Source organism: Sturnus vulgaris, chromosome 2, assembly GCF_052056855.1.
Source record: "Sturnus vulgaris isolate bStuVul1 chromosome 2, bStuVul1.hap1, whole genome shotgun sequence".
Lineage (NCBI taxonomy): Eukaryota > Metazoa > Chordata > Aves > Passeriformes > Sturnidae > Sturnus > Sturnus vulgaris.
Genome location: NC_142244.1, coordinates 46,825,893 through 46,852,407, shown reverse-complemented (window position 1 = coordinate 46,852,407; position 26,515 = coordinate 46,825,893). Strand labels below are relative to the sequence as shown.

The following is a 26,515-nucleotide window of genomic DNA, read 5'->3' as shown; positions in this document are numbered from 1 at the left end:
CTTTGCACTGTACCAGTCCAGTCCACTTTTATACCTTAGGTTCTTTTAACATATTCCTTCTTGAAGTGTATATCAAGTTCCCTTCTTTGAAGTGGGAATGTCCCTTCACAGATACTCCTCCAGGCTGAGTGAAAGAGATCTGCCCACAACTGTTGGTATGGTGAGTTACATCAATCTCTATTTAATAACTGTTTCTTTTTGCTAGCTTTAATATAACTGCTTTCACAGAGTACTATACTACACTGAATGGTACTAGTAGTTTTAGCTTTTATACTGTGTTGTAAATAATTCTGACTAAAATATTTTATCTAATAATTTGTCATAATAAATAATTCATTCTACATAAATATATCTGATTTGCTATCTTTAATCCTGTAGGACAAAGTTATTTATAGTGCTAACAGTCTTGGGCTAAGATCAGATCCAGCCTCAATGAGGCTCCTCTCTGAAAAGGAGTTCAGAAAGGAAAGGGGACCTCTCTGCACCTCGTGACTCAGTGGGATGGCTTCTCTAATAAACTTTGTCTGAAGCTCTCCCTCTCACCCACGACAAGAACACCTTGGCCCCATGCAGAGAGGAGCCCACACTGGAGTAGGTTTGCTGCCAAGACTTGTGACTCACCCTGTGGAAGGGACCCATGTTGGAGCACTTTGTGAGGAACTGCAGCTTGGGGAAAGGGGTCAGGCATGGAGGACTGTCTCCCCTGGGAGGAAGCCCATGCTGGAGCAGGGAAAGAGTGCGAGGAGGCATTCTGCTAAGGAGGAAGGAGCAGCAGAGTCAATGTGTGATGAACTGACCACAGCCACATTAACAGCCCACTCGCCCTGCTTGGGGTAGAGAACTTGGGATTGAAGTTAAGCCTAGGAAGTTGGGAGGGGTGGGCAGAAGGTGTTTAAAGGTATTTTAATTTTTTCATTATCCTACTCTGATTTGGTTGGTTATGAATTAAATTCATTCATAAACAAAAAGCTTGGGTTTTATTCATAGAGTTATGATGCACAGGTACCTAGCAAGGATGAATTTAATAAATTCTATGCATTTCTCAAGTTAGTAAATACCTTGAATAGCTATAATGACCCTTAGCACTACTTTTGTAGATACATAGTCTGCTAGAATATTAGATGATGGGAAATTAAAAATGCTAATAACTTTTGGCATTTTTAACAGTGTATGAGTTAGCAAAGAAAATGGACTGAGAATGCCATTTATTATGAAACTTAATGATCTTTATGAGATTTCACCTTAAATAGCTGCTCAAGTATATCATCTAAATGTACGTTTACTGTGACTATAATTAATCAATCACCTTCCCTTGTCCAACCAGAATTTTTCTTGCTGAAAATTTCAAAGCCTTGGCAGATTGTCCAAAAAGAATGAAGAGAGGAGAGCAATATGCTTGTATATACCAGGTCTAATCCTATTACATGGCTGCTGACTGTCTTACTGACATATGCTCAACTTACCTTTTTATCAGTTGTAACTGCTTTGCAACACTGCTTATAAGAAAATTCTACTTATTTGTAAGTATTTTCCTTAAAGTATGAGGAAGGATCAGTTGTCAGTCTATCAAAATACCCACCATGGCAAATTGTGAGAAAGGAAGTAATTCCTTATACACATGTTCCTCCAGCTGTAGGAATGCATCTACACTCTGTGCAAACCTGGGACCTGGACGCTATAAAAGCAGTGCCTCCATAACAACACTCCAGGACCCCCACGACAGAGAAGACCAGAAGAAAAAGGGCCAGCAGGATGCTGCAGGACCCACATGGTGGTGCCTCTCTACTTATCTCTCTCTTTCTCTTCACCCCCCACTCCTCCCTGTACCTTACATTTACTGTTAAATAAAATCTGTACTCTTTGGCATATGGTCTTGTTTGCACCTTCATTTGGACAGAGGTGTCTTTTAATACTTGAATCCTAGCAACGGCCCAGCAAAATATTACCAGTATATATTCATCTGAAAGAATGTCAGAAAAATATGAGACCTTACAGTAAGAAGAAAACAAAACAAACAAAAAAATCACTTCAAAACCTCTCTCTAAAAATACTGAGCACATTTCCTAAGGCTTTGCTACTAGATGATGCTATTATCTTTCTTCCTGTTATTCCCCTTTGCTTCTGCTCTTGGTTTCCCCACAGCAGAAAGTAACCAAATAGATGCAATAGCAGCTTGAACTGAGCTCCTTCAAAAGAAACAGAAAACAGGATAAGGTAACAGCAAGAGATAAGAAACCTTTAAGCCCACAAAAAATTTCATGAAAGACCAGCGGGAAAAACAAAAACAAAAAAAAAAAAGAGTGAAAGGAAACATTAGGCCTGAAAGAAACATTGAGGGAACCAAGACAGGTCCTAATGGACTCTTTGTACAAAATGGAACTTCATTTGGGGGAAGCATGGGCTTACCACATTTCCCATGAAGTGTTAAATAACATGTGTTAGTTACTAGCTTGGCATTTCTTATTAATGAACTGTTTGGTCAATGCTGATAGTGTGAAGGAAAAGAAAACTTATTAAAATGTCTGCACACTGTGGTAAAACAAGAGATATTGCACCACTCCTGATCTAGTATATTTGGCAAGAGAGGACTGACAAAACACTAACTCTTTAAAAACTCTGAAAAAATATATACATGAGAGAACAAGCAAGAGCTTTTTCTTTCTGTTTTAATGCTCGCATAAGATTCAGCATAAAGAACTGGAACCCTGGTGACTGCATGACCCCAAAGCATTCTGAAAAAACAGCTATCAGAAGAATTTCAAGATGTTGGAACTGCAGCATTATCAGTTAGAAGGCAGATAATGGTTTTCTGATTGCACAAATCAATTTTCATCACTAGTGGCAATTACAACTGCTATAGCAGACTGTGTACAATACTGCAGGCAACACATACTAAGATTATAAACAGGGGGATTGCTGAGAAAACAGAACTGCTTAATTTACAACTAAATACTCCTGCTTGCTGCTGCATGAGGATGTCATCAAAACACATCTGAAAGATTACCCCTGCTCATCAACCAATTAACACATTCTTAAGTTCACATCTGAGATATGGAGTAAAGTAGAACTCCTGCATCTGAAGTCTATAATCTAAGAAAGTTTCAAACACATAGGGAAAGCTGCAAACAGCTCAGAGTACTACCAGAACAAACCAAGGTGCAAAATAAACAGGTTCGAACAATCTGATACAACACACTTGTGAAATGCAATCATCTGCACAATATTTATACAGAAGAATTGAGAAATATGAATACACCTGGTTTTTCACAACGAAATAGGCAAAGACCTCTCAATCCAGAGAAAATAAGAGCTTTTGTGAAAGCTGCTGTAATCCTAAAGTCATTATGTCTGCCTTGGCTGGAGTTTCCGACTTCTTCAAGATTATGAACAGAGGTGGAAAAGAGGGTGAAGATCTCCAGAAGTTCAGTTCCAGGCAATTCTTCTGCACTTTGCTGATTATGGTATCAAAGGAGTGTGATGAGCCAAAGGCAAGAAGAACTCCACACTATTAAACAACTTGCTGCTCCACACATGTATGGAGCACAACAAATGAGCTTGGAGTAATAGCTTTAAATTTTGTGCTTTAGAGGGAGTGAAGTTTCAAATACTGGTTACTAAATACTATCAACGAGTAGCATAGAGCAGATAAACGAAGTATCATTAAAATTAATTTAATATAGTGTTCTATTTACTAAGATGAAAATGCTCAAAGAAAGGTTTATAACATTTTAGAACAGCTTTATTATTTTCTTCTTCTCATACTGGTGGATCTGCTGCTCCAGCACTGTCTATTGTCTCTTACTCCTTGGCCAGAGTCAGGGAGAGGCAAATCAATCTTCCATGTTCTGCTCAGACAGAGGCTATTGAGGAGGGTGTTAAATCAGTGAAGAAACTGAACAAGAGATTTTGGAAGTCAGGAAGAAATGATGCCGCTATTCAAAACTAGCAGAGTTCTTGAATTGCTTTCCCTGTGCTCCACCACACTGCCATATGCAGGCAGGAACCTGACGGTGCAATCTGGCTCCTAATATCCACAGAGACAGGCAAAGAGTAAAAATGAAGCAGAGTAATATTTATCTCCTTTGCTCTAAAGAGGGATGGATTGAAGCAGTGACTCAAGAAAACAGTTCTTTGCTGAGCCACATCCAAGAGCTAGAGTGGAATGGTGCCAAAGCATTCCTCAATTCTACAACTACCAAGAGTTATTTGTAACTACACAACACAAATAAATGATTACAAACCCACATAAGTCATGAGGAAGAGTGAAATGCATACTTAATTCAGTTTGCAATTTTCACAGCCTAAAATTTCAATAAGAAAGCTTGAGCATCTCTTTTCCCCACAAAATGCCAAAATATTGTTGATTCTGAAATAAATAAAACTGTGTAGTCCTCAACACATTGAAAGCTCTGAAGCTCAGCAGTTGTCCCCAAAACCCATGCTCCAATACTATCAAACTTACACAGACATTCTAAAAAAAAAAAAAAAAAAAAAAAAAAAAAAGATTTTTCTGAAGAACAACAAATTAAACACTGTAATATTCCTGGAGTCTACTGGAGAAATTTCATCAGTATTGCCCTAGAAAATTTAAAAAATCATTTACAATCATGTAAGACCTTTATAATCAAGTAAAACCTTTGTGCTCCTTAACATGACAGAAATCCTGTTACTCTGCTCTTAAAAATCCATATTACATCTTTCATCAAAAGCTCCCCTAGAACTGCAACCCACCAATACTAGAAAAAAACCCCAAAAGTTCGAAGAAAAAAGAAGCTTCCTCTCTTTACCATAAATGTGCAAGTGAACACAAAACAAGGAATAAGGTACAAGTATATCAGACATGGTAATGAAGATGCACTTGTGTTGTTCCACTGTGCATCCACCTCATCCCCAGCAGACCTTCAGGGAATAAGAGAGCATTTGCAAGGTCCACAGTCCCACTACTATGCTTTTGTGCCAGGCCTATGAAGAAATCACCTCAGTGACTAGTAAAACATCAGCTTTTGGCATGTAGAGCAACAAACTCTCATCATATACCACATATGATTAAAAATAACAGTTGCAAACATTATACTCACAAAATTCAATTGCTATAGCCATGGTTAGTTAGTTTAAATGGTCAATCTGATAAATATGTTTGAAATCCTCAGTGTGCTGTTGGCTGCAATGAAAAGGTTTACAGAAGCATGGGTAATTGGCAAATCAATCCATCAGAATCCCTACTTTTGACTTGTTCAGGGTCACAACACTAAAATATTGGTTTAATCATATAAATTCTTAATTGCAGAAAAGACAGGACTTATTACAGCTTTACTTAAAGCAATTCAATTGTTATATTAACTGGAATCAATATGTTACTTTTCAAAAAGCAAAATACAGGTAACATTTCCATACAGGCATATAATACCCATTTTCAAATATTAGCTTAAAATATTGTAGAATACTTGGATTTTTAAAAATGTTCCAGCATACAAGTAGTTCAGAATAAGGAATACATTTTCCATTTCACGACTTGACTTTGAAATGAAATTATTAAATTAGTAGGTTAAGATGTTGATATCCCAAATTACTCTGTTTATTCACAGAGCTTCTCAAGGAAATTCAAAACACTCAAACCTTGCATTGAATAAATAAAGCTACATACAGCTTTTGGATATGCATACAGAACGCAAGAGTTAGCAGACCAGAACTACTTCTAAACTAAGGTTAATGAGATTGCTTTAAGAAAGAAGTTTCACTTATTAAAAGGGATCAAACTGACATGGTAATTTCAGTTGTAAGCTCCCCATACCAAACCTACTGGAAGTTTTTGTAGATGAACATTACCTCATTTTTTGCTGTTCTTTGGGGTTTTCAGAATCAAAAATAATTTTTGATGAAGAATAATTTTCAGTCCTTTGCAGTGACTGTCAAAGAGCAGTGACAAGACATAGTCTGTCCTGAGGCTACAGCAGCACAACACAACTCTCTCCTCCTTAAGAACAACAAACTCTACAATCTCAGCATCCTCCAGATCATCAGAATGTTCTGGCCCTGAAACCCTCCAGCTCCAGCAATGACAGGGAGCTAAAGCAATGCCTCCTCAACACCATCAATGAGAGGGTCATGAGGAGTGATCCAGAACAACGTGTCATTGCCACCAACCACCAGTTATCAGACATCCCATGAGACTCTCACAAGAATGCTCAGTGTCCAAGTGATCAAGGGGATTTGAGAATCTGGATTCAGAGGAGATACAGATCAAATTCCTCCTTCACTCCTGTAAACATCTTTTCTGTGAAAATTACTGTTCACATTCACAGTGAATCCAGCATCTCCAGCCTAAGCACAAGACATGGGCTAGATATCAAGAAAAGGGAAATTCAAGGCAGAAACAGAGGTAATATAAACCCAGTAACTATAGGAATTGTCCACAATGGATGAAGACTTTTCACAATATTGTGAAGTGTATATTTCTATGAGTGGATTATCAGCCACATTTACCTAAGAGATCTGACTTCCCCTTTCCTGTTTAGATTTTCCCACATGATGCAAAGATTTCTTGAGCTACATTTGGAAAGGGTATCTTAAATTCCATTGGGGTGCTGAGATTAAAACAAAATGGTGGGTTTAAGCATTTTTCTGATTAAAATCTCAAGAGAGTATGGTATAAGGCACAGAAAAGAAAATGCTATATTGAGTATTAAAGCTTGCAGTGATGTGATTCAGGCAGATATTAATGCCTGAATCTGCCATATCTAAAAGTATGTGCCCCCTGCTTACCCACATGTATTTTGTGCATGTGCTCACATAAATTCTTTCATAACAGTCGAAAGATTCATTGTGATTCTGAAAAATCTAAAAATTATATATATAGTAATATATAGTATATATTCTGTAAAATCTCATATGCAAGCACTAATTCCTGTGAGAATAGCAAAATATATTAGGGAGAGAACAGGAGATAAAGGGAGGATAGAAGCAAAGCATATTTATTATCCTGCTGGTGGTGTTGATCTTTTAATGTTCTACAATTATTCACCAAGCATTCATTCCCGAGAAAAAGCACCCCTGACAACCAAGCTCTTGGATCTCTTCCACAAGTCAGTTTTGAAGCTGGGTAAGAATCCCCATCCTCAATTATGTCCAATGAAAATAGGAAAAAACATCTCAGTAAGGAATACGAGTTCAAGCTAGATTTCTCTAAGTTTTCAGCAGGCTACATTTTTCATATGGACCTTGGATAAACAGCTTTTGCTCTGCTAGTCAGAGCTTTTTCAGGTTTTTGCTTTGCTTTGGACACTAGCATGCTGTAACTGCTATAGGACTGCCAAAACCTGAATCGATGCACCAAACTGTCATGACTGAGCAAGTTTTACCTCCTGACACTGCTTACAGATGACGTTCCAAATAATTTCTAGCAGACAGCAATCAGTGCCTTCTTTTAGGGACTAGTTATCACTTCTTGCACGATGCTGGGAGCTGATAGTTGAGGTTCACCCAGCACATCATTGTTGGGCAGGGAACAGCACTTTCTCCTGACTCCTGCTCTGCTCCCCCCACTTGAAGCACAGATCTGTTTATCTGCTCCCAGAAAATTACTTTCCTACAAAAACAATTTCCTTTAAAAGAAATCAAAATTTTCCTCACTCCATAATTCTCAACATATCAGTAGTGCTCTAAGGCATCAGGGTAGCAAAAGACTAAAATCACTAAAGGAGAAATACAGTCCTATTTAGCTTCAATTGCAGCTAACAGTTGCTATGAGGGCAAGGACCTTTAAATGCTGGTTGAAACCTGAAAGTCCTTTATGCAGATTAAGAGATCAGTATGCGTAGATTCTAGAAGAAAAAGTGGAAAGCCTCGAGCACAGCCTGTCCTGCTTGGGGCCAGGGTCTGGCTTCACAGAGTAAAACCCAGCTTGTGTCTTGGGGCAGCTGTCATCGCTGCTGCTGCTCAGTGCTTTACTTCTTGCTCAAAAAACTACTTCTTGCCTAATTTTCTGCAGACTATCTTCGACTAAAGAGTATCAAAATTTGTTTGAGGGCTTGAGGGCTGTAATGTAATCAGTACTAAGTGAGGACACAGTATGTGCTTCTTTCATCTTAAAGCACTGCATTTGTAAATATCACATCAGATTCTCATAAAATGGGAGACAATTAAACATCTTATGATCAAAAAAATACCAAAACCCTAAATTTCCAGTTTTTCTTCAATAAGAATATATGAGAAGACTTCTCTTATCTGTTTTCGCACAGCCTTTTGCATGAATATTTAATTAATAGTCATAAATCCCTAGAAACACTTTCTCTAAAGCATCCTTTAAGAGTCTTTACTTTTTACTCAGTTTATTTATTGCATGGAGATTTATCCAAGGTGGAGTCAATAACACTGCAGCTACCTACTCATCTCCTGCTCAGGCACACTCAGCAGAGCGTGCCAGAATTTGGTTAGTCAATTCCAGTTGCAGCAAGCCTGACCTGTCCCAGCACGGCAAAGGCTGAGCAAAATCCTCTCTGCAATTGCTCCTGCAGCACCAGAGGAAAAGGGAGGACAACCTTTTCTCCTGTGATTTTTTTTACTTTTTTTTTTCCCCCCTAAGTCCACAAAGAATTATTTTTAAATACTAAGAATGGGAAAGTAAATTTCTGTTGTAGTCATGTCAGACCCCGTGGGCTGTGTACTAGTGAAAGACAGCAAAATAATACTATGTAACCCAAGGACTTTGTAACCTGAGGGACACAGTTAATAAAACAAACAAGGGGATAAAGCAGATAGATTTGCAAAACAAATTATGACCACAGCTGCACTGAAGTGACTGGCTACTCAAAATTGTTGATCTAGTCCTTTTCTCCAGCTGCTAAACTGTATTAACATGGCTAAAAATACCTTTTCTACTTTTTTGGTTCTCCTTATTGCTTTCCCTTTCAAGAAAACATTACTAATTACCAAAGGAGTAGTGTACAGGAGAGTAAGTGGGTCACAAGCCATATTATGAAAGCAGTAGTGAAAATCTTCACATTTTTTGAACTCCTGATTTAGGGAGCATATATTTTCTAAACTGGTATATGTTCCAGCAGATTCTGTGTTTTACTCTTTCCTCCTTCTTTACTCCCCTGGGTATCTTGTAGGAGCTGCTTGAGTCATATCCCACACGGATTATGGAGAGCTTCAACTACCATGGCTTCAAGTCCACATCCTGAGAAGCAGGCAGTGTTCTTAATTAATTCCTCAGACACTCAGCAGACAGAAACTGGCACCTTTATCTACTGTCTACTGCTCCCTTCCACTTCCAGGCGTGAACAGCCCAGGTCCAAGCTGGCAGCCTTTCCCAGTGGAAGTATTTTCCCTGAAATGAGCCACACTGAAAATGACAGGACTTGGCTGCACAGAGTTCTGGCAAGAATAGCCTCTAAACAACAGTTTAGAAAAACAGAAAAAGCCCAACAGTTTTCATCAAGGAGACATGTCAGCTCCTGAGGCTTGCACCTTCTTGCAGAGAGCAAGTTAAGTGCTTCAGGAATAAAATGAAGTCAAAGCAATAGCAGGTTTGCACAGCTGATACCCTCCAGGAGAGCATGTGCCAATCTCACACCAAGCCAGCACTAGAGTAAATCAGCTTTCCAAGTGCAAGTGCTGCACAGAACACAGGCAGAGGTGCATAAAATTGTGGGCTTGGGGCTAAGGCTCCACATTTAGCCCATACCATGCCCACGGACACACAGTCCCTCCCATACACAAATCTTTCTTCAACAGGGATCAACTTCATTCACCTTCCAATAGCATTGATGGATTCATTCACCTGGCCACGAATAGGATAGGAGATGTACATCAGCAAGAAGATTATTTTGGAAGAAATGGATTTCTTTCCACAGCTGCTGAATAACATTTTATTTCTTAAAAAGAGGCAAAATTAACAAGCAGTATTCATGAATGTGATACAGCCTGATTTGATCAATGTTTTCTCCCTTTATTAAGATGTTTGTTAATTATTCATTCCATAATTTTCCTAAAATGCTTGCTAAATACATCAAAAAGTACGCATCTTTATACATTCAATTATAGGCAGAAAATTTCTATTGCTTGATTGGGGAGTCATGATGCCAACAGCTCTCATAGCTTGCTATCTTTGAAGGCAGAATCATACTTAAAACTTAGCATAACTAGGCTTTTCATCTGAAACTGTAATTACTTTCCACTTCAGAGTTACACAATGAAGCATCTTCCTATACTTAAGCCTCCCAGAGCACAGCCAGCTTGCAGAAATCGGACAAAGAACATTATTGATTTTCTCAAGAGAGTAAGATATTTGCCAACTGTCAAGAAGAAACTGTAACTATTCGTGTGTAATAAAAGTAGATCCAGTGTCACACATCACCATGTCCATATCCCAGAAAATCACAGCAGCTGAATGAAACCCCAGTTTATTGCAAACCAAGCAACATGAAAAACTGGAACAGTGTCTAAGAAATTAGTAATGTACACATGAAGAAAAGGATAACACGGGGTTTTTTTGCAGTAATGAGGGGAAGGAATGAACTTCAATGTAAATACCTGCTATTTAAAAAGAAGTTCAGCAGAAAAAGGTTGGAGTGAGATTTGGCACACAAAAATAATCTCACTGCCTGCAAATTATAAACATGACCTGAGTCAGAGAAAAAAAATGGCATCAGTACTTCAGCTGAAATTGCAACTTACCTGATATACATAATGAAGAGGATTAAATTCCAAAAGGCTTCCACACATTTTATGTATTTATACACACAGAAACATATATATTCATGCTTTATCATGCTTCTACACCGAGTTATTACAACCACAACAGAACAAGGGAGTAAAAGATCAGCAAACAGAAAATGCCTTTACAAAGCAGTTAATCACAACACTGCTTATTAAATAAAGGCATGAAACAATTTAGAAACTGTTTCAAACCTCAACCAGTACTTTGATCAAAACAACAAAACACCTTACCTGTGCATTCTTATTCCTGGCTTCTCTCCTTGCTGCTTTTTCTTTTAGCCTCTTCTCCTGAAATATACAAGATGTACAGTTTTAAAGCAAACTCCAGCATTGCTTTGGGTTTTTTTTAATATTTTAAGGTTAATGTTGAGCCATCTAGATATTTTTAATTCATACATGTTAGACTGGTGGTATTCACCCTACATGATATTGAAAACAATAAATGAAAGATCTGAACGAGATACTATTCATTCTTCTTGCTCTGAAAGGAAATCATAAAACTACATGAATGATTGAAGTTCATATTTTATCAAGACTTATTAGTCTTTAAGAAATAATGCAGCTACATAATTTAACAGAGTTAGTATTTGTCTGTAAAATAAGGTAGTTAAAATGGTACTAAGAGATCCAATTTTTCTTATTTCTCAGTGACTTAAAGAATGAAATCAAATCCATTTAACAAACTAAAGTTTTCCTAACTTCAGAATTGCTAAAGTAACCAGGGAGTGAAAGCTAAAACATCTTCTCCCTTTCAGCTCTCCATTACTAAAAACACTTTACAAGAGCATTTGCTTAGTAACTGCATCGATTCAGAAACCATAATGAAGTTCTCTTAACCAAAAAGATTCTGCTACAGGAAAATGACCTAAATGCAGTGATAAAACTCATCCAAAGCTGCCTGCTAGATCTGTCAGCATATAGAAGTGCCCAAGATACTTAAATCAAGTGACATTTATTGCTGCTTTTTTTGTTTATTCTTACACCAACTGAAGTATTATCTCTAATTTCCACTGTCAGGTCCTTGCAATTGAACATCCTTTAAATTCTTTATTTCACGAGGAAAGGACAAAATTCAGGTGAGAGCACATCCTCTAGAAAAGCCTGTGGCTCCCTCTTCTTGTCTTAGTGATGCTGATGATGGTATTGAAACTCTTTATTGCTAACATAAAAATGTTAATGAAATACAACTCGGTTTCTCTGAGCAATATAGGCCATCCTGGCATCAGCACATTTAGAGTTGAGTCCACATAAAAGGAGACATTAACATCAGCCCAGGATCAGCACTTCAGCACAGAGAAGGCTGAAGAGCAGCTACATATCAGCTCACTCATGGGAGCAAGAAGAAAGCTACAGCTTCAGCGGTCCTGGTGTCATTTCATCACAATGATGCTGCCAAAACACATTGGTAGGTATCACACAAAGCTGTCTGGAAAAAGCAGCGTTTGACTGCAGACATGGGAAAAGGAGAACACAGCTATCAAGATTTTCAAAATTGGTATCTAAATTCAGGGGCTTTTGAGATATTTGCCAGCTATGTGACATTTTCTATTCTCCCAATTGCCCAAACTACAGACGTTTTAGCTTATTTTCAAATCCCTTTCTGCGTAAGTCAACCTCTTCTCTCCAAATCAAAACAATTCCCCAGTGCTTTGTGCAAAGCTGTCTGACTCAAACAACTCAATACACTCAGAGCTACATACCAGGGTCTTAAACGCATGCTGTGAAACAAAAAAAAAATAAGAACCAAAAAACACACCACTGTAGACAGATACAACACAGTTGCCTTATTATCTCAGACATGTTAAAGTATAAAAAAGAAAAAAAATTACATTTAAGGCCACAAGTGCATCATTTGTATCATTTGAGACAACAAAAGCCACCAAGACCAAGTACTGTCTGGTCTACATGCAGTTCCTCCAATGAAGTAGACCTATGCATCATGGTCACAAGATGATAATCCATGTTATGATTCCTTCTCTCCCAAGTCAAATTTATATAAGTTTCTGATTACTTTTCCTTATGCTTTTCTAATTGTTTACTTAAGTTTTCCATTTCCTCCACTTTAAATGGTCTAGCTGCATATTCTCCACTCTTTGGGGTAGCCATTGGGGTTCTCTCATTTTTCTGCTAAAACTGTGGTAATATTCAAACTTTACCCCTCAAAACCAAAGAGAACACAGCTAGAAAGGAATACACCATATGCTACAAAGTAGCTTTTGACTTGAATAGTCTACAAAATTTTGGATAGAAAAATTCAGATAGAAAAATTCTATGGTGTATGAAATGTCAGTGTTTTAACTACAGCTACAGGCTTGAGCGAATATAGCAGCAAAGTTCCTGCTCAAGGGATTTATAACAGAGCACTGAGAAGACAGCTATGAAAGCAGAAGATTGACATAAGGACAAAGAAGAGGAGTACACAGACAGCATTATATACTTTAGTCTCTGAAGAACAGTGAAGACACAAAAATATTCTAAAGTTAATCGGTCCAGAGACTGAAATAAGGAGCACAGGAGAAAAACAAGACAGAAAAGCAATCACCAGGAGATGCTGTCAAGGTCTCCTTTTTTTTTACCCAAGCAGCCAGGAGAGAGGGTTTGGATCCTTGTCAATGAAAAACAAAAGCAGATTTTGCAAAGTGCACATATGTTGGCACTGAGCCAACCTGGAACTAGGAGGGCGTTTCAGAAGTCAAGGTCCTAATCAGGTCTGCTTCTAATGCTTGACACTAAGACACTCTAAACAACACTGGGCATTCACAGGGTCACAGGATCATCCAACTGGAAAGAACATCAGGGAGTCTCTGGTCCAACCTCCTGCTCACAGAAGAGTCAGCTCTGAGGTGAGGTCATGCTGCACAGGGTCCTGTCCAGCCATTTCAACATCCCAAGGCTGGAGACTGCACATCATCTCTGGTTAGCCTGTGCCACTGCCTGGCTGTTCTTATACAGAAAAATTCCCCATAAATCTGTGCTGAATCTCTTGTTTTAACTTACAGCCATAAGAGGATTTGGTCCACTTAATTTGTGACATGTTAATTTACTAATGGGAACACTCAAGTGAAAAGCGATGTATAAATTTCAGTGTATTCCACAGACGTATTTACAAACCAGGTTCGGCTCTGATAAAAATATATAAATACAACTCACTATACATCTAATTTCCACAAATCCACACTGGACTGGCTAGTGTTATATTCTTTTCATTTAGTTTTTCATTAATAGTATTATATAGCTCAGAGATATCCTTGGTCAGCTTTTAAAATTTACTGAAAGTTATCTTTTTTTTCTTCACACTTACAAAGCTCCTTAAAAAGCATGGTTACAACCTCAGTAATCAAAGGGACAGAAATTTTTAGTCATCATCATGTAATGTGGCTAAATCACTTGGCTTTAAAGAAGAGTTACAAACTACCTTTTCTGCACTAGAACTGACAACAGAAACAGCTCTGCCTAAAAGGAGCCCAAACCATGGATAAAGCCATGTCTAATACATGGAAGAACTACTTGCTGTTCTTAAATGCAAAGTTAAGAAGTCTGCCACTGGCTTTTTTTCACATTTAATTTCCCCCTCCTTCTACTGTTGTGTTTTAAAACAAAAACTCATACCCTATTTAATTCTTAAAACTCCAACACAATTACATAAATATACTAACATTTACACTCCACATTCTCAACTTGAGACAAAAAATAATGAATAGTAGCATGGCAGCTCTCTCTATCCGGAGAGATCAGGAATATGCGAATATGTGAAAGACACATAAATAGAGAGCTTAAACCCCAAAGTTTTAGTTATAAAAAAATTTAAGTCCAGCAATTTTGAGAGTTCTTCCCTCCCAAAGGATATCCCCTCTTCCTTGCACTCTCTTCTTTCTAAATTTATGAGTTCATTTTACATTGTACAGAGGGTTTACTGCAATATAAAAAAATACAGTGTTTATTTCTGTTATTTCTATTATGAACAGTTTTGTTTCATACCGTAATTTTTCTTTTAACTTTTTTGATGTGTAAAAAATTTATACAATAAAAGTCTCCTTTCCTTCTTTTAAAGAATTTATGCATAGGTCAGATTTACTTTCAATAAATTCTTTTAGCTGGTGATAAGCTGCAGTTTTTCCACCCAAAAATTTCACTGACCTCTTATAATTCCTAACCTGAAGGCAAATAAAAGTTTCACTCAACACAACTAATGTATATTACAGCATATTTAGTTCTGAGAGCATTAAAAAAGCCTGTGGCAAATCTATTTCCTGTAAAAATTTCATGCTCATCTGAGTCCTCTGGAGTATTTTTATTTAAATACTCAAGAACTCCCTCAGCTTTTGATCCATCATTTTAAGACTTGATTTTTAATACCTATTCCTTTACATACTGATGCCATATTTTGGAGCTACCAAAGCATTCTATTTAACAGCTGAGATAATGATCTACCACACAACAGATTTTTACAGGTGACCAAGTTCTGTATTGCCTGACCAAGCACTCCATTGCCTGCAAAAACCTGTCAGTCATTTGCAAATACGTGTTGGTCAATACTGGAACCTGATACTATGTCTTGTTATTTTATTGGGACACAGCTCAATTCAGGCAGTTGAGCTGCAGAAAACAGTTGTTCAAAAGTTCAGAGCAGCTCTCATATAGTGGCACTGACATAGCTAAGAGTGGGTTTCCATCAAATTTTTGAAGCACAAATGTGCTCTGTAAACTGACTTAACAAACATGTTTCCCACACTTTTCTTCTCCAAGATGTCACACCAAGCTTGAATTGTTTACATGCTCATGGCCATGGCTACATTTATATTGCTGTGTAGTTTCATATTTCTCCTTACAGAGACTAGAAAACCATGGAAATGCAAGCATTTCTCCAATCACCAAAACAAACTAACATTCCTAGCTCAAAGATAAAACTGAATCGACTTATTAGTATTTCTTTGAGTATTAAAAAAAAATCTGGAAATTAAGTACAAAATTGGTTGCTATTAAATAAACAAATCTTAATATCTTCAGGAAAAAAAGTTTGTTGTGAGTTTTTTTTTAATCTCCGTGTTTGGTTTTAGAAACCTATTAAATAATCTCTTCAAGCAACAAACTATATAAACATAATGATGCAAGCCTCATCTGTAAAGCTGATGTTTACTTTAAAGGCAGGGAAACTGAAATACCTAGTAATAACCAATTTAAAGCAACACAGAGTAGGCATCAAAGGCATGTGAAAAACAGCACAGGGACAATCTTAAACATTAAACAAGCACTGGAAAAGTCTTAGAGGCAGTGGCAAAAAGGCATTCTCATTAAAAAGAAGAAAACAGAAGCCAGCACAAACTGGCCTTTAAAAGGACATTCTTGGAACAAAACCAATACAGGAAACCAGTGTACAAAGATCAAAACTATTCCTTTCCCACTTAGACCTGAATACACTGAGTATGTTTAAAGGATAGAAAAGTTTTTCTAAATCTTTTAAGTGAGTTGGTTTAAACATGTATATGGATGAGAGGCTGGATATGAGCTGTAAGTGTGCATTTACATCCCAGAAAGCCAAACGTGTCCTGGGCTGCATCCAAAGCAGCGTGGGCAGCAGGGCCAGGGAGGGGATTCTGCCCCTCTGCTCTGCTCTGCTGAGACCCCACCTGCAGTGCTGCATCAGCTCTGGGGGCCCAGCACAGGGAGCACAGGGACCTGCTGGAGAGAGCCCAGAGGAGGGACACCAGGATGATCAGAGGGAGGGAGAACCTCTCCAGTGAACACAGGCTGAGAGAGTTCAGAGTGCTCAGCCTGGAGAAAAGAGAAGGCTCTGGAAAGACCCAATTGTGGCCTTCCAGTAAGTTAGCTGGAAAGGAACTTTTTACAATGGCATGTATTGGGCAGGACAAGGGGTAAAGGTTTAAAACTGAAAGAGACTTAGATTAGTTTAGATTAAATATAACAAAGAAATTCTTTACTGTGAGAGTGGTGAGACTGAACCTACATGTACACAAACATGTACAGTACGAGATAAAGGTAATGTTAATTAAAAACAGGGTTTCAACAGAATTATATGATGAATAAAGTTAGTTAACACTGCTTAAAAGTAATGTTTAAAGTTGCAACTAAAATCTTAATAAATCAATGCAAGTTACACTGCAAACCATGCTAATATACTCTAGAGAAAAGTAGAGGAAAATGGGCAATGAGGCCCTTCATCTCATTTTGTGACTGCTTTAGGTTTTGAATGGATTATGCCATTTAAGAGTGGAAAATTCATTATCTATAGAGGTCACAGGCTCTTGAGCTGTCTTAATGCAGCCACCCACAAGGAAACACCCAGCTCAAACACCAGGTCTGAGAGAAGGGAGAAAAACCCCACATGTGTCTGTGGCTGCTCATGCAGGCCACCCAGCAGTACCTGAATCCTCACCAAGCAAAGGGTGTAGCTCCTGTCAGAAACTGCAAGGTTGTCTCACAGAGCCTGACAAACAGAGGTCAGCATTTTGGGCAGTTGTTCCAATACATCCTCCAGCAGGACAAGCAGCCTGGCTTGGAAGCTCCCTTGCAGCACTAGGGCTGGTAATGGCCCACTTCAAGGTTGTGACTAAACTACTTCAGCCTCCACCCACAGCTGCATCTTCCTGGCATTCATCTGATTAGTGTGTACACAAACCAATTGGTTCAAGCCTGGTGCTAGTAACACCAGGGTTGTGGGTTCAATTGACATATGGGCCATTCACTTCAGAGCTGGACTCAATAGCCCTTGTGGGTCCCTTTCAACTCAGAATATTCTGTCACCTGTGATCTCATTTTATTTTTCACATGAGTAAGATGAGGTCAAAAACTCTGATTTTGCTGCAATACTCTTAGAAAACATCCAAGGACACTTCAATCTCTAAGGGTAGCCCATTCAGCTGTTGAAGTGAAAGATAAACAAGGAAGCCCTTGCCTTCACTGGCACTACAGGGAGACCAGATGCTGCTGCTAAGGCTGAAACAGGATGCTTGTCAACCCACTTCTCAGTGTCCATCCCCCTTATCTCAATAGCTGTGCATCTGGAGCACAGCAGCACTGCCTGCACACAAAAGCTATGGAAGGGCCCAGATAGGCTTTCTAACAAAGTAATACTCTAATTTATTTAACACATCTCTCCATTGGTACTTTTCTTTGTTGTTCAGCTGAGTGCTCCTCTCAGCAGTAACCTCCTCCCCTTTGTATTTTGCTCCTACACTGGCATATTCTTTACGCAAGAGAATTTTATCATTCTCACTCAGTACCACATTAAACCAATCGTACACATGGCAATCTGACAAATCCCACCTCAAAGTGCAGGACTCTTCAGGTGCTTTACTTAATAAAGAGCATAATTCTGCATTGCAATTTTTTACCCCTTCAGATTACTTCCTTGGAAATATGATGCAGCCTTTCCTCAGAATTAATCTAATGACTGATTTCAAACTATTTTTCCATGGGAGCATTTTTCTTCAACCATACTGAATGGCTTGTGTAATATAACATCTATTTTTTAAATAAAAAAAAGTCCCTGGGGGGGTCTTTTCCATTTCTTGAGCATGATATATGGTATTCAATGATTTATTACAATAAACTCCAACTTTTACTATTATTTTATAAAACTGTAAGCCAAACATGCTTCAATCATATGCAAAAGTGGGGAGGTGGAGCCAAGAGTTCCATTTGGAATGGGGCTGCCAGAAGAAGGAGTAAATCCTGAGGTGCCCTCCCTCGAGAGCTTTCCCATCTGGGCCACGGCTCAGCCAAGGCTTGGGGTGAGGATTGCGGCAGAGGCCAGAGGTGGGAGAGAGATAAAGTCTACATACAAAAGCATTTCACCAGGAAGCAAACCCCAAGGAATGCAGTGCAGCATGAGATACACTGCTGGTAGGGATACCCTGAATGTAAAAACGAGGTTTGTAATGATATCCTGTTACAGCTGAGACAAAGACAAGAAGGAGAAGAAGTAATATAGCAATAAAGTGAATACAAAATACAGTAACCCTAATGAGCAGTAAGGCAGACAGTAGCAAAAAATGTGAACTCATAAGTCACTGACAGATGAACACTAAAGGAACCACACAAGCACAACACTGGAAAGGTCCACACAGACCTTTGCAACTGGTAAGAAAAAGAGAAAACAGGTTATCTATGTTTATCAGCCTTAAAATTGAATATTTGAAAGGCACTATGAGACTGAGCAGAAAGACCAGCACGTGGAAAAACCCAAGGGCAGTGACTACACAAGGGCCCTATGATATAGGTATGAAATTAGACATATTTAGGTTCCACTCTACTATTTAATATATTGAACAATGTGCTTATCAATCAAAGGAGTGAGATCTTCTTAGTGCTGCTGGTAAATATCAGCCCTTATGAGCCAACAAGAAGAAATAAGTTTGTGCTGCCTGAGTTGTGCATGTTTATGCAAGCACAGCCTCTCTTGTCTCTGTGGATATCCATAGAGTGTGTCTTGTGTGTGCCCCTTTGAGCAGAGTGCTCATTCTGCAGCCCGGAACAGCAGCAGGCTTCATCAAAAACACCTGCAGATGAAACTGCCTGAGTTTGAACCCAAGGGATTTGGCTTCCCTTACCAGTCTGCAATCTCCCATTTTCAAAAATGAATTTTAATCAGAATTCTAAATTCTCTTCATGAAACTGAAAGCTATTCATTTTATGATAGTCCTTACGTAGAGTCTGGTACAAAGAATTTTCTCTTTTAGCCTTGGAAACAGTTAATAGAGTAATAATATTTGGGAGAGCAAACACACAAAGGGTAAAACATCGCTGTGCTTCTTCCTCAATTAAAATTATGCACTGTGCCACTAACAAATACATTTAGGGCACAGGAGACAAACCAAAGAGAGGTATTCTGTTTCAGTATACAGTTTCTAAAATAATTCTGTATTTTCTACTGAATTAAGAACACCATAAGCAAAACTTTGAGAACATATATTAACATATAAACTTCAAGTGGTACAAATCAAGATCATTTCAGTGTCACAAGGGCCACAAAATATCTCCAAATTCCTGTGAGCAACATCAGCATCCCCGGAAGACTGTGCAAGCAGCCTCAAAAATAGGAAGTACATATTACCTTTAAAATACAGACTTGTGGTACAGAGCAGTACCTTCTGAAAGATCCCCTGTCACTCGCAGTCTAACTGAGTCATCTCTCTATAAATATATTTGTTTAAGGTCTTCTAGGGAGGTACAGAACTACTGTATCTTTCAGTATCAGACCCCTGAAGACAGTCTCAGCTTGATTGCTACTAATACTGCCCAAATAAAATTGTATTTTAAAAAATATTTCTAGCCTTCGTCTTATATTTATCATTCAAAATTCACAACATATCTTACTCCTGGGAAAGAGAGGTAAGAAATAAGGCTCCTATTCATTTTTCCTTCAGCACCAATGGGCATTTTTCTGAGCTTGAGTTAGTATAGGGAAAGAAAGGTTATTAAGAAGTGAGATGAATCCCTCTCTGCCACTATTTTCCTCTTAACAACACTGCATTTTCAGTTGAAAACTTGAAAAATGGAGTGCCGAAACATGTTCTGAATAGTTTATTCACTTTTCCCCTTATTGATGTTTATAACATTTTGCACATTTCAAACGGCTGTCATTAAATAGCCATTAATGCAGAATTCTTTTCACATCATCTTGATCATGTTACTGTCCTACCCTTGTGCTCAACCACTGAAATTTACTTTGCTTCCAAAACTTCTGTAAGCATTAATCACACTACAATTATACCTCAGAGTTTTATTTACTTTTATCCATCTGATCTTCGGTTCTTCCATATTTGCAGAGGAAGGAGAGGATAATGAAATGTGAGACTCATGAAAGAAACCTAATTATAGTGTAGATGCTTTGCAAGTTGCCACAAGCCTTAAGGCACTGCAACACACAACCCTTCTAATCCGAGCATCTCATGAATGCATCAAAACATTTTTCTGATCATACAGGAAACTGTGCTCATTTAAATTACATTCACAAATGGATTTAAAAGCAATGGCCTGTGGATACTTTCTGAATAGTTTTGTTCTTCATCAGAAACACTTTTGCAAGGAAAGTTCATAATACACTTACATGCCATGTTCCCCTTAAAAATAAAAAAAAGGCTATTTTGGGGATGTTTTGATTTTAAGAGGTTCACTTTTTTTCCCCCAGAGATCTCTAATCTTCAGGATTATACTGTGGAAACCATAAGAAAGGGATTCTAAATTGAAAATTACCTATAAAAGTACAAGCTTCATGAAAACACTGCTTTTTCTACATCCACTCATTATGTAAACCAAAACCTGAATCCACCTGCCAGATAAAAAAACTTGGGTGAAATAACATCTGCATTTATAGCCTTCTGTAAATTGTTTTGTTATTGTAAGTCACCATTTCAAAGCCAATGTAGAGACTTCGGTATTAACACAAATTCAGCTGGAGGGGACTTTATGATTACATGTACACAACCGTGTATCAGACTGCCACATTTGATTTATACAGAATGAAAATGCATTTGTCTCTAGTGGTCTGCTAATCTTAATAACTTTAATAGATTTAGCATGTTTCAAAAACTGATTTAAAGAGAAGAAAAAGAAAAGACTGCCACATATCCCAGGAAACTACACCAGTCATCAGCTGCAGTAGGGAAGAAAAGGAATTAAGAAGAGGAAATATGAATCAAGATATATTTGAAACTTGATGTAAGTGAAGGAACAGAAGAAAGTTAAGTTGAAGAAAACATTAGGCAAAGATGAAAAATGAAGCAAAAGCAGAAAGGAAAGATTCAGCCATGGCTTTTTCAAAAAGCTAGGAAAAAGCAAGTTGTAGGAGAATTCAGCAGTTGAGGCAGAAAAGCAAGAAACAGAGTTGTCACATCTGATATTGGAACATGTCAAATGCACAAAGTTCTTCAGCAGTCTGCTTGCAGGAAGGAAATTTAAACAAAGATGGGAATTAAATAATTAGCATTACTGCAGAAAGGACAGGTCAGATAACAGAGTTCATGTTACGACATGATGTATTCTGGCTCACAGTGAAGCACAGAGGATTTAAAAAGAAGCAATGACAGTCACAAGTGATGGATTTAAAACTTTATATAAAGGGTTCTGCTGAATGCCAGCAAAGGGATATGTAAGATGGGATTAAAGTATGTGACTTTAAAAAGCTCTTCTTTCAATGACACAAGAAAGGGCACTAAGACATCCACACTTACACAACATCCAGTCATGAAAATAGTCTACTAGTCTTTTTGCTGTTCTCATATCCTTTACTGGTAACACACTTGAATATTCATCTTTTAGGTTTCACCCTCTCCCTCCAAATGAGGGTAAGAAATAACTTGCACCACTTGACTGTCAGGCTTACATAAGCAACCAAATTTCTAATAGAAAATTCAGACAATCATCAGGTACCTGATCTGGCATAGTTCTTCTTTCATATCACTGAGATGTAAGCCAAAGATTCAAACTCAACGAGTATCTGCTGCTGAGCAATTATCTTTGGGGAAGGGAAACCTTATGAACTGGAAGAATTTTTAAATACCATTGGGAAGTCACTCTGAAAATGGCCATTTCACAAATGGTAACCCGCTTTTACTGTGAGGCAGTTCAGATTTTCCCCTGGCATTCTTTTGTTAATGAAGGATAGATTACTTGTTCCATCAACAACAAAATAAATTCCAAAACCATTAGTGAAAAAACAATGGCTGAAATGGCTAAAGTAATGTTTATCTATGACACTTATCTAAGATTTCTGAATTATGCCATAGAACTTCCCCCTACAGCATGAATTTTAAAAATTAAACATTTTCTGGCAGTGATAAAATTAAGTAGTAACTTCTCCACCTAGTAACTATAGTTTCTTCATGAATCACTGGAAGAAGGCATCTCCTGATCACTGGACCAGCTTAAGATGACCCAAGAGAAAGGAGGCATTCCTGGCTCTCCTTGGATGAGACAAAAGAGCAGGGCTAGCATATTTTAGCATAATTATAATTACTACTACAGCTGTTTTCTAATCAGCAGCAGACTGTCAAGAATCCCAAACATAAATGGATGACTTAGTAATAAGCAAGAGCAAGAGAATCAATCTGTATGTCAGCTTTATCTTATATAGCCTGTATTAATTAATACATGAAATGAATTGGTATCCTGAATGCCTTTTGTAGTGAGGGGAGAGGTTCACCTTTAAGCACAAGGTTAGTGAGATAACAGGAAGGCAAATGAGGTTCTACCAGAGAAAAACCTATCTCCTTCCTGCCCCTTCGTTCTTTGCAAGTTTAATCTCATTTAAATTTGGATGTGAGGGTTCTAAACTGTTATAAGACTATTTCAGAAATTAAATTACAATCAGGTAACTGCATACCTCATTATGTACAGAGAATTTACATATGAAGTATTTTTCACCTCACTGTAGATTTTCAAATAAAAAATCTGAACAATGTCAGATGTGTGTCAGTCATGCAATGACTGAATGGCAGCCCTTAAAACTAGACAATAATTTCACAGGATGCCAATCAGAGGTCTTTTTTTACATCTATTTCCTTCTTTTTTATATACTATCATTTATTTTATTTCATTTCATAAAGGATAATGGGTGGAGTGTGAAAAACACTCATGCACTAATCTCCAAGAAGCTTCACGTATGACACTTTTCATAATTACAAAAATACCCCATGATATTGATGTGGCCAGTCTATTAATTTTGTCTGACTCAGTTTTGAAAAGAGGCATTCTCTTTTCACAGTATCTCCACAGCTGAAATATTTTTCTTCAACACAGGTAAATATCTGGTCAACATCATTTGTTCTCCTCAGCACTATAACAATGCAGCTGTGTTAACAGACCAAGAGATGAAGCATTTTATCATCAAAGTCTGATGTCAAACCAACAACAGCATTCTGCTGGAACTGTTGTACTACTGGAAGTAGATGCATCTACTAGTGAATAACAGATTGACTGCAGAGTCATAGAATCAGTCTCTCCTTCCGTGTTCATTAAGTGCATCCATGAAATCTGATTGCATTGTCTTCTGTAAACTTGACTATTATTTTACTTAGAGCACAGCAAACATTATTTCCTTTCACCTATCAATTGCAGCCATTTGCTAAAGATGAGGTGAATTTTTTTTTGTATTTTGTAAAATGACTGCAACAGGACTAGAGGAATAGACTTTCAAATTAAATGTGTGAAGCATGCTTTGACATTAGCTAGGATACTTCATAGCCAAAATATAACTTGAAGCTCTCACAAATTCCTTCCAAATTATTTTGTTCAAGTTCAAACCCTCACAAACACTGGAAGATCTTGCACTAACTACTAACAATCAGTGGAAAGTCAAACTGAATTAAGTCAGCATTTACAGAGCAGGACAATAAGACAACGCTTTCTAACACTGGAAATTTGGAGCTTTGAGTATAAATCAGGCCTTTAACAACATGTCGTCCTGGGATCTTAGATCTATCTGTTATCTGGAGAATGCCATACCCATCTCACAATCACTAACAGAATGACCCCTGAGCTCAAAGACATGCAGCTGGGTTCTATAGGTATAGAGCAAGGTCAGAAAATCCTGCTTTGGTCCATTACAAGTAATAGAGAAGTAGCTGGAAAACTTGTGGTCTGCAACTTAAAAGGTTTTTAAACACCAGAGAGAAGCCAGACTGCAAATACTCATCTTTTTCAAGTCACAACCAAAATCGTATCATGTAGTTTGAGTAATTCATTAAGCAACACTGACAACTAACCACACTGACACAAAAAGTGAACACTGTAATACTAAATGCTGAGCTACTAAATGGTAGTCTAAAGACATTTCAGAGATACTCTTTCACTGCCAGCAGGTTCTAGAGCACACATGCCTAATAATACTTTCTTTTGGTGAAACAAACCCTTCTACTGAACACAGCTTAAAAAGAAAAGATACTCCTACTAAATCCACCAAATTTTAAAATTGCAAATAAAACTCCACTGTTACCAACACTTAATGCTGAATAAGGCTTTGTGCTATCCAGCTACTTACATTAAAACAGTTTTCCTGTGAGCAGTGTAGTCCTGACGAAAAGTGAAGAATTTAAATGAACTTGTACTACACTTATTTCACAATGTATTTAAGCATTTTTCCTCACTGAGCAATCCACAGCACAGTATTTCTATACTTCAGGAACTGAGGTAAAAATCAACTTACCCTATGTTTTTCCTTCACTTTCTTCCTGTATTCTTCTTTGTCAAATTTGTCTTCTTCACGCAGTATTTCTTTTGCTTTATCTAGGTTGATACCACTGGCATCATCTTCCTCATCTGCTTGTGCCAAATTGGATTTTTGCACAGGTGGCCACTGCTGCACTAACTGAATTAGAGATGCCAGCAAGAAAAAGAATGGTTAGAACAATTTTTTCCATATCACACTTTTGGTGCCCTACATATTCCAATACATTATTTTTCCAGACTAGATAAAAAGGTCATCTGCAAAGGAAACAATTTAGCAAACCTTTCTAACATCACATGTTAAATGTTAAAAATGACTGTTTTAAAGTAGTGTCTCCATGAAATCACATTACTGTTCAGTGAATTCACTTGAATATCTTCCCTTATTTTGTCCTCTTTCCTGATTAGAACAAGTAATTTCTAATCCTGTTATCTGGGTAGAAAAAACTACTTGCTCTCAAGAAATTACTCTGAGAAAAAAAACAAATGAGTAAATCTAAATAGTACACCTTTCATGTAAACAATCAACAATCCAACATATTAACCAAGACAAAATTAGACAAGCCTTTATTCCAAAGTACACCAAATAAAAGCAGGACTGCAGGTCCATGTTCTGAGGGAAGCAAGGAGAACAGACATGGAAGGGAAAATTTTGATCATTGTACTAAGACTGTGTTGGAAATGTTTGATGATTCATGCTGCAGAAATGTTTGATGGATGACACACTGAACACATCCAGCTTCCCTTAAATATCTGAAGCTCTAAATTCAAGGCAAAGACTTCACATTCACCAAAAAATATCCTTATCTATCTTACGACCTAGTAGTTTATACCTCATGGTATGAGCACACACCTTCAAGGGAAAGTCTTGGCAAAATCCTTCTTGCTCATGGATTGGTAAAGTACTAACTCTTGAAAGGAAAGTACATGGCAGAAAATATAGAATGCCTTTCAGTACAAATGCAAAACCAAATACATCTAGGACTCCCTAATGCACACAGACTTTTTATTTAACAGGTACAGATAAATCCAACCCATTGTTTCCACATCCTTTTGTAAAATTGAGTTTGTGTAGTTTTATTTTCTAGAAAGATACATTTTCAGAGGACTTTATCAAAGAGAAGCATGTGGAATAGAACAGTAAAATTCCAAAGCACATTTTACACAGCTCAGGAAAAAAGTGCAAGAACATCCATAGATGCAAATTTTGTGTTTCCTTAAATGTCACCCCTTTTCTATTGCATTGCTTTTCAAACTGCAATCTTTATGATTATTTTTCTCTCCATCCTTGCTCCTTTTTGCTTCATTGCATAGATAAAATTCATATGGAAATGTTTTAGGTAAGTTGAGACAACAGCTTCTGAATATCTAAAAATATCTGACATTGTAGTTTTCAGTCAATGGGGCAACCTCTAAAACCTTTTACATTCTGTCTAATGTTAGTAATTATGTATATAGCTACACTGCCTTCACCTGCAATATAAAATGCTTTATTTAGTCAGAAAAAAAGCAAATTATATACTTGTAAAGGTCACCTCTCTTTCAGTTTATGCCTTACTGAAATTATTATAAAGAGGAGAAAAAAAAAAAAAAGCCCTACTTTTTACCTTAG

At 37.6% G+C, this 26,515-nt stretch overlaps 1 protein-coding gene across 1 annotated transcript in view; it reads right to left on the bottom strand.

Moving 5' to 3' along the window:
* Positions 1-26,515, bottom strand: part of DDX10 (DEAD-box helicase 10) — a 158,808-nt gene that overhangs the window by 34,041 nt on the left and 98,252 nt on the right. The window contains exons 15-16 of the mRNA XM_014877620.2: positions 24,884-25,045; positions 10,951-11,007 (exon numbers count right to left, since the gene is read on the bottom strand). Of these exons, the coding sequence (XP_014733106.2) occupies positions 10,951-11,007; positions 24,884-25,045 (219 nt within the window). The remainder of the gene's footprint in view (positions 1-10,950; positions 11,008-24,883; positions 25,046-26,515) is intronic.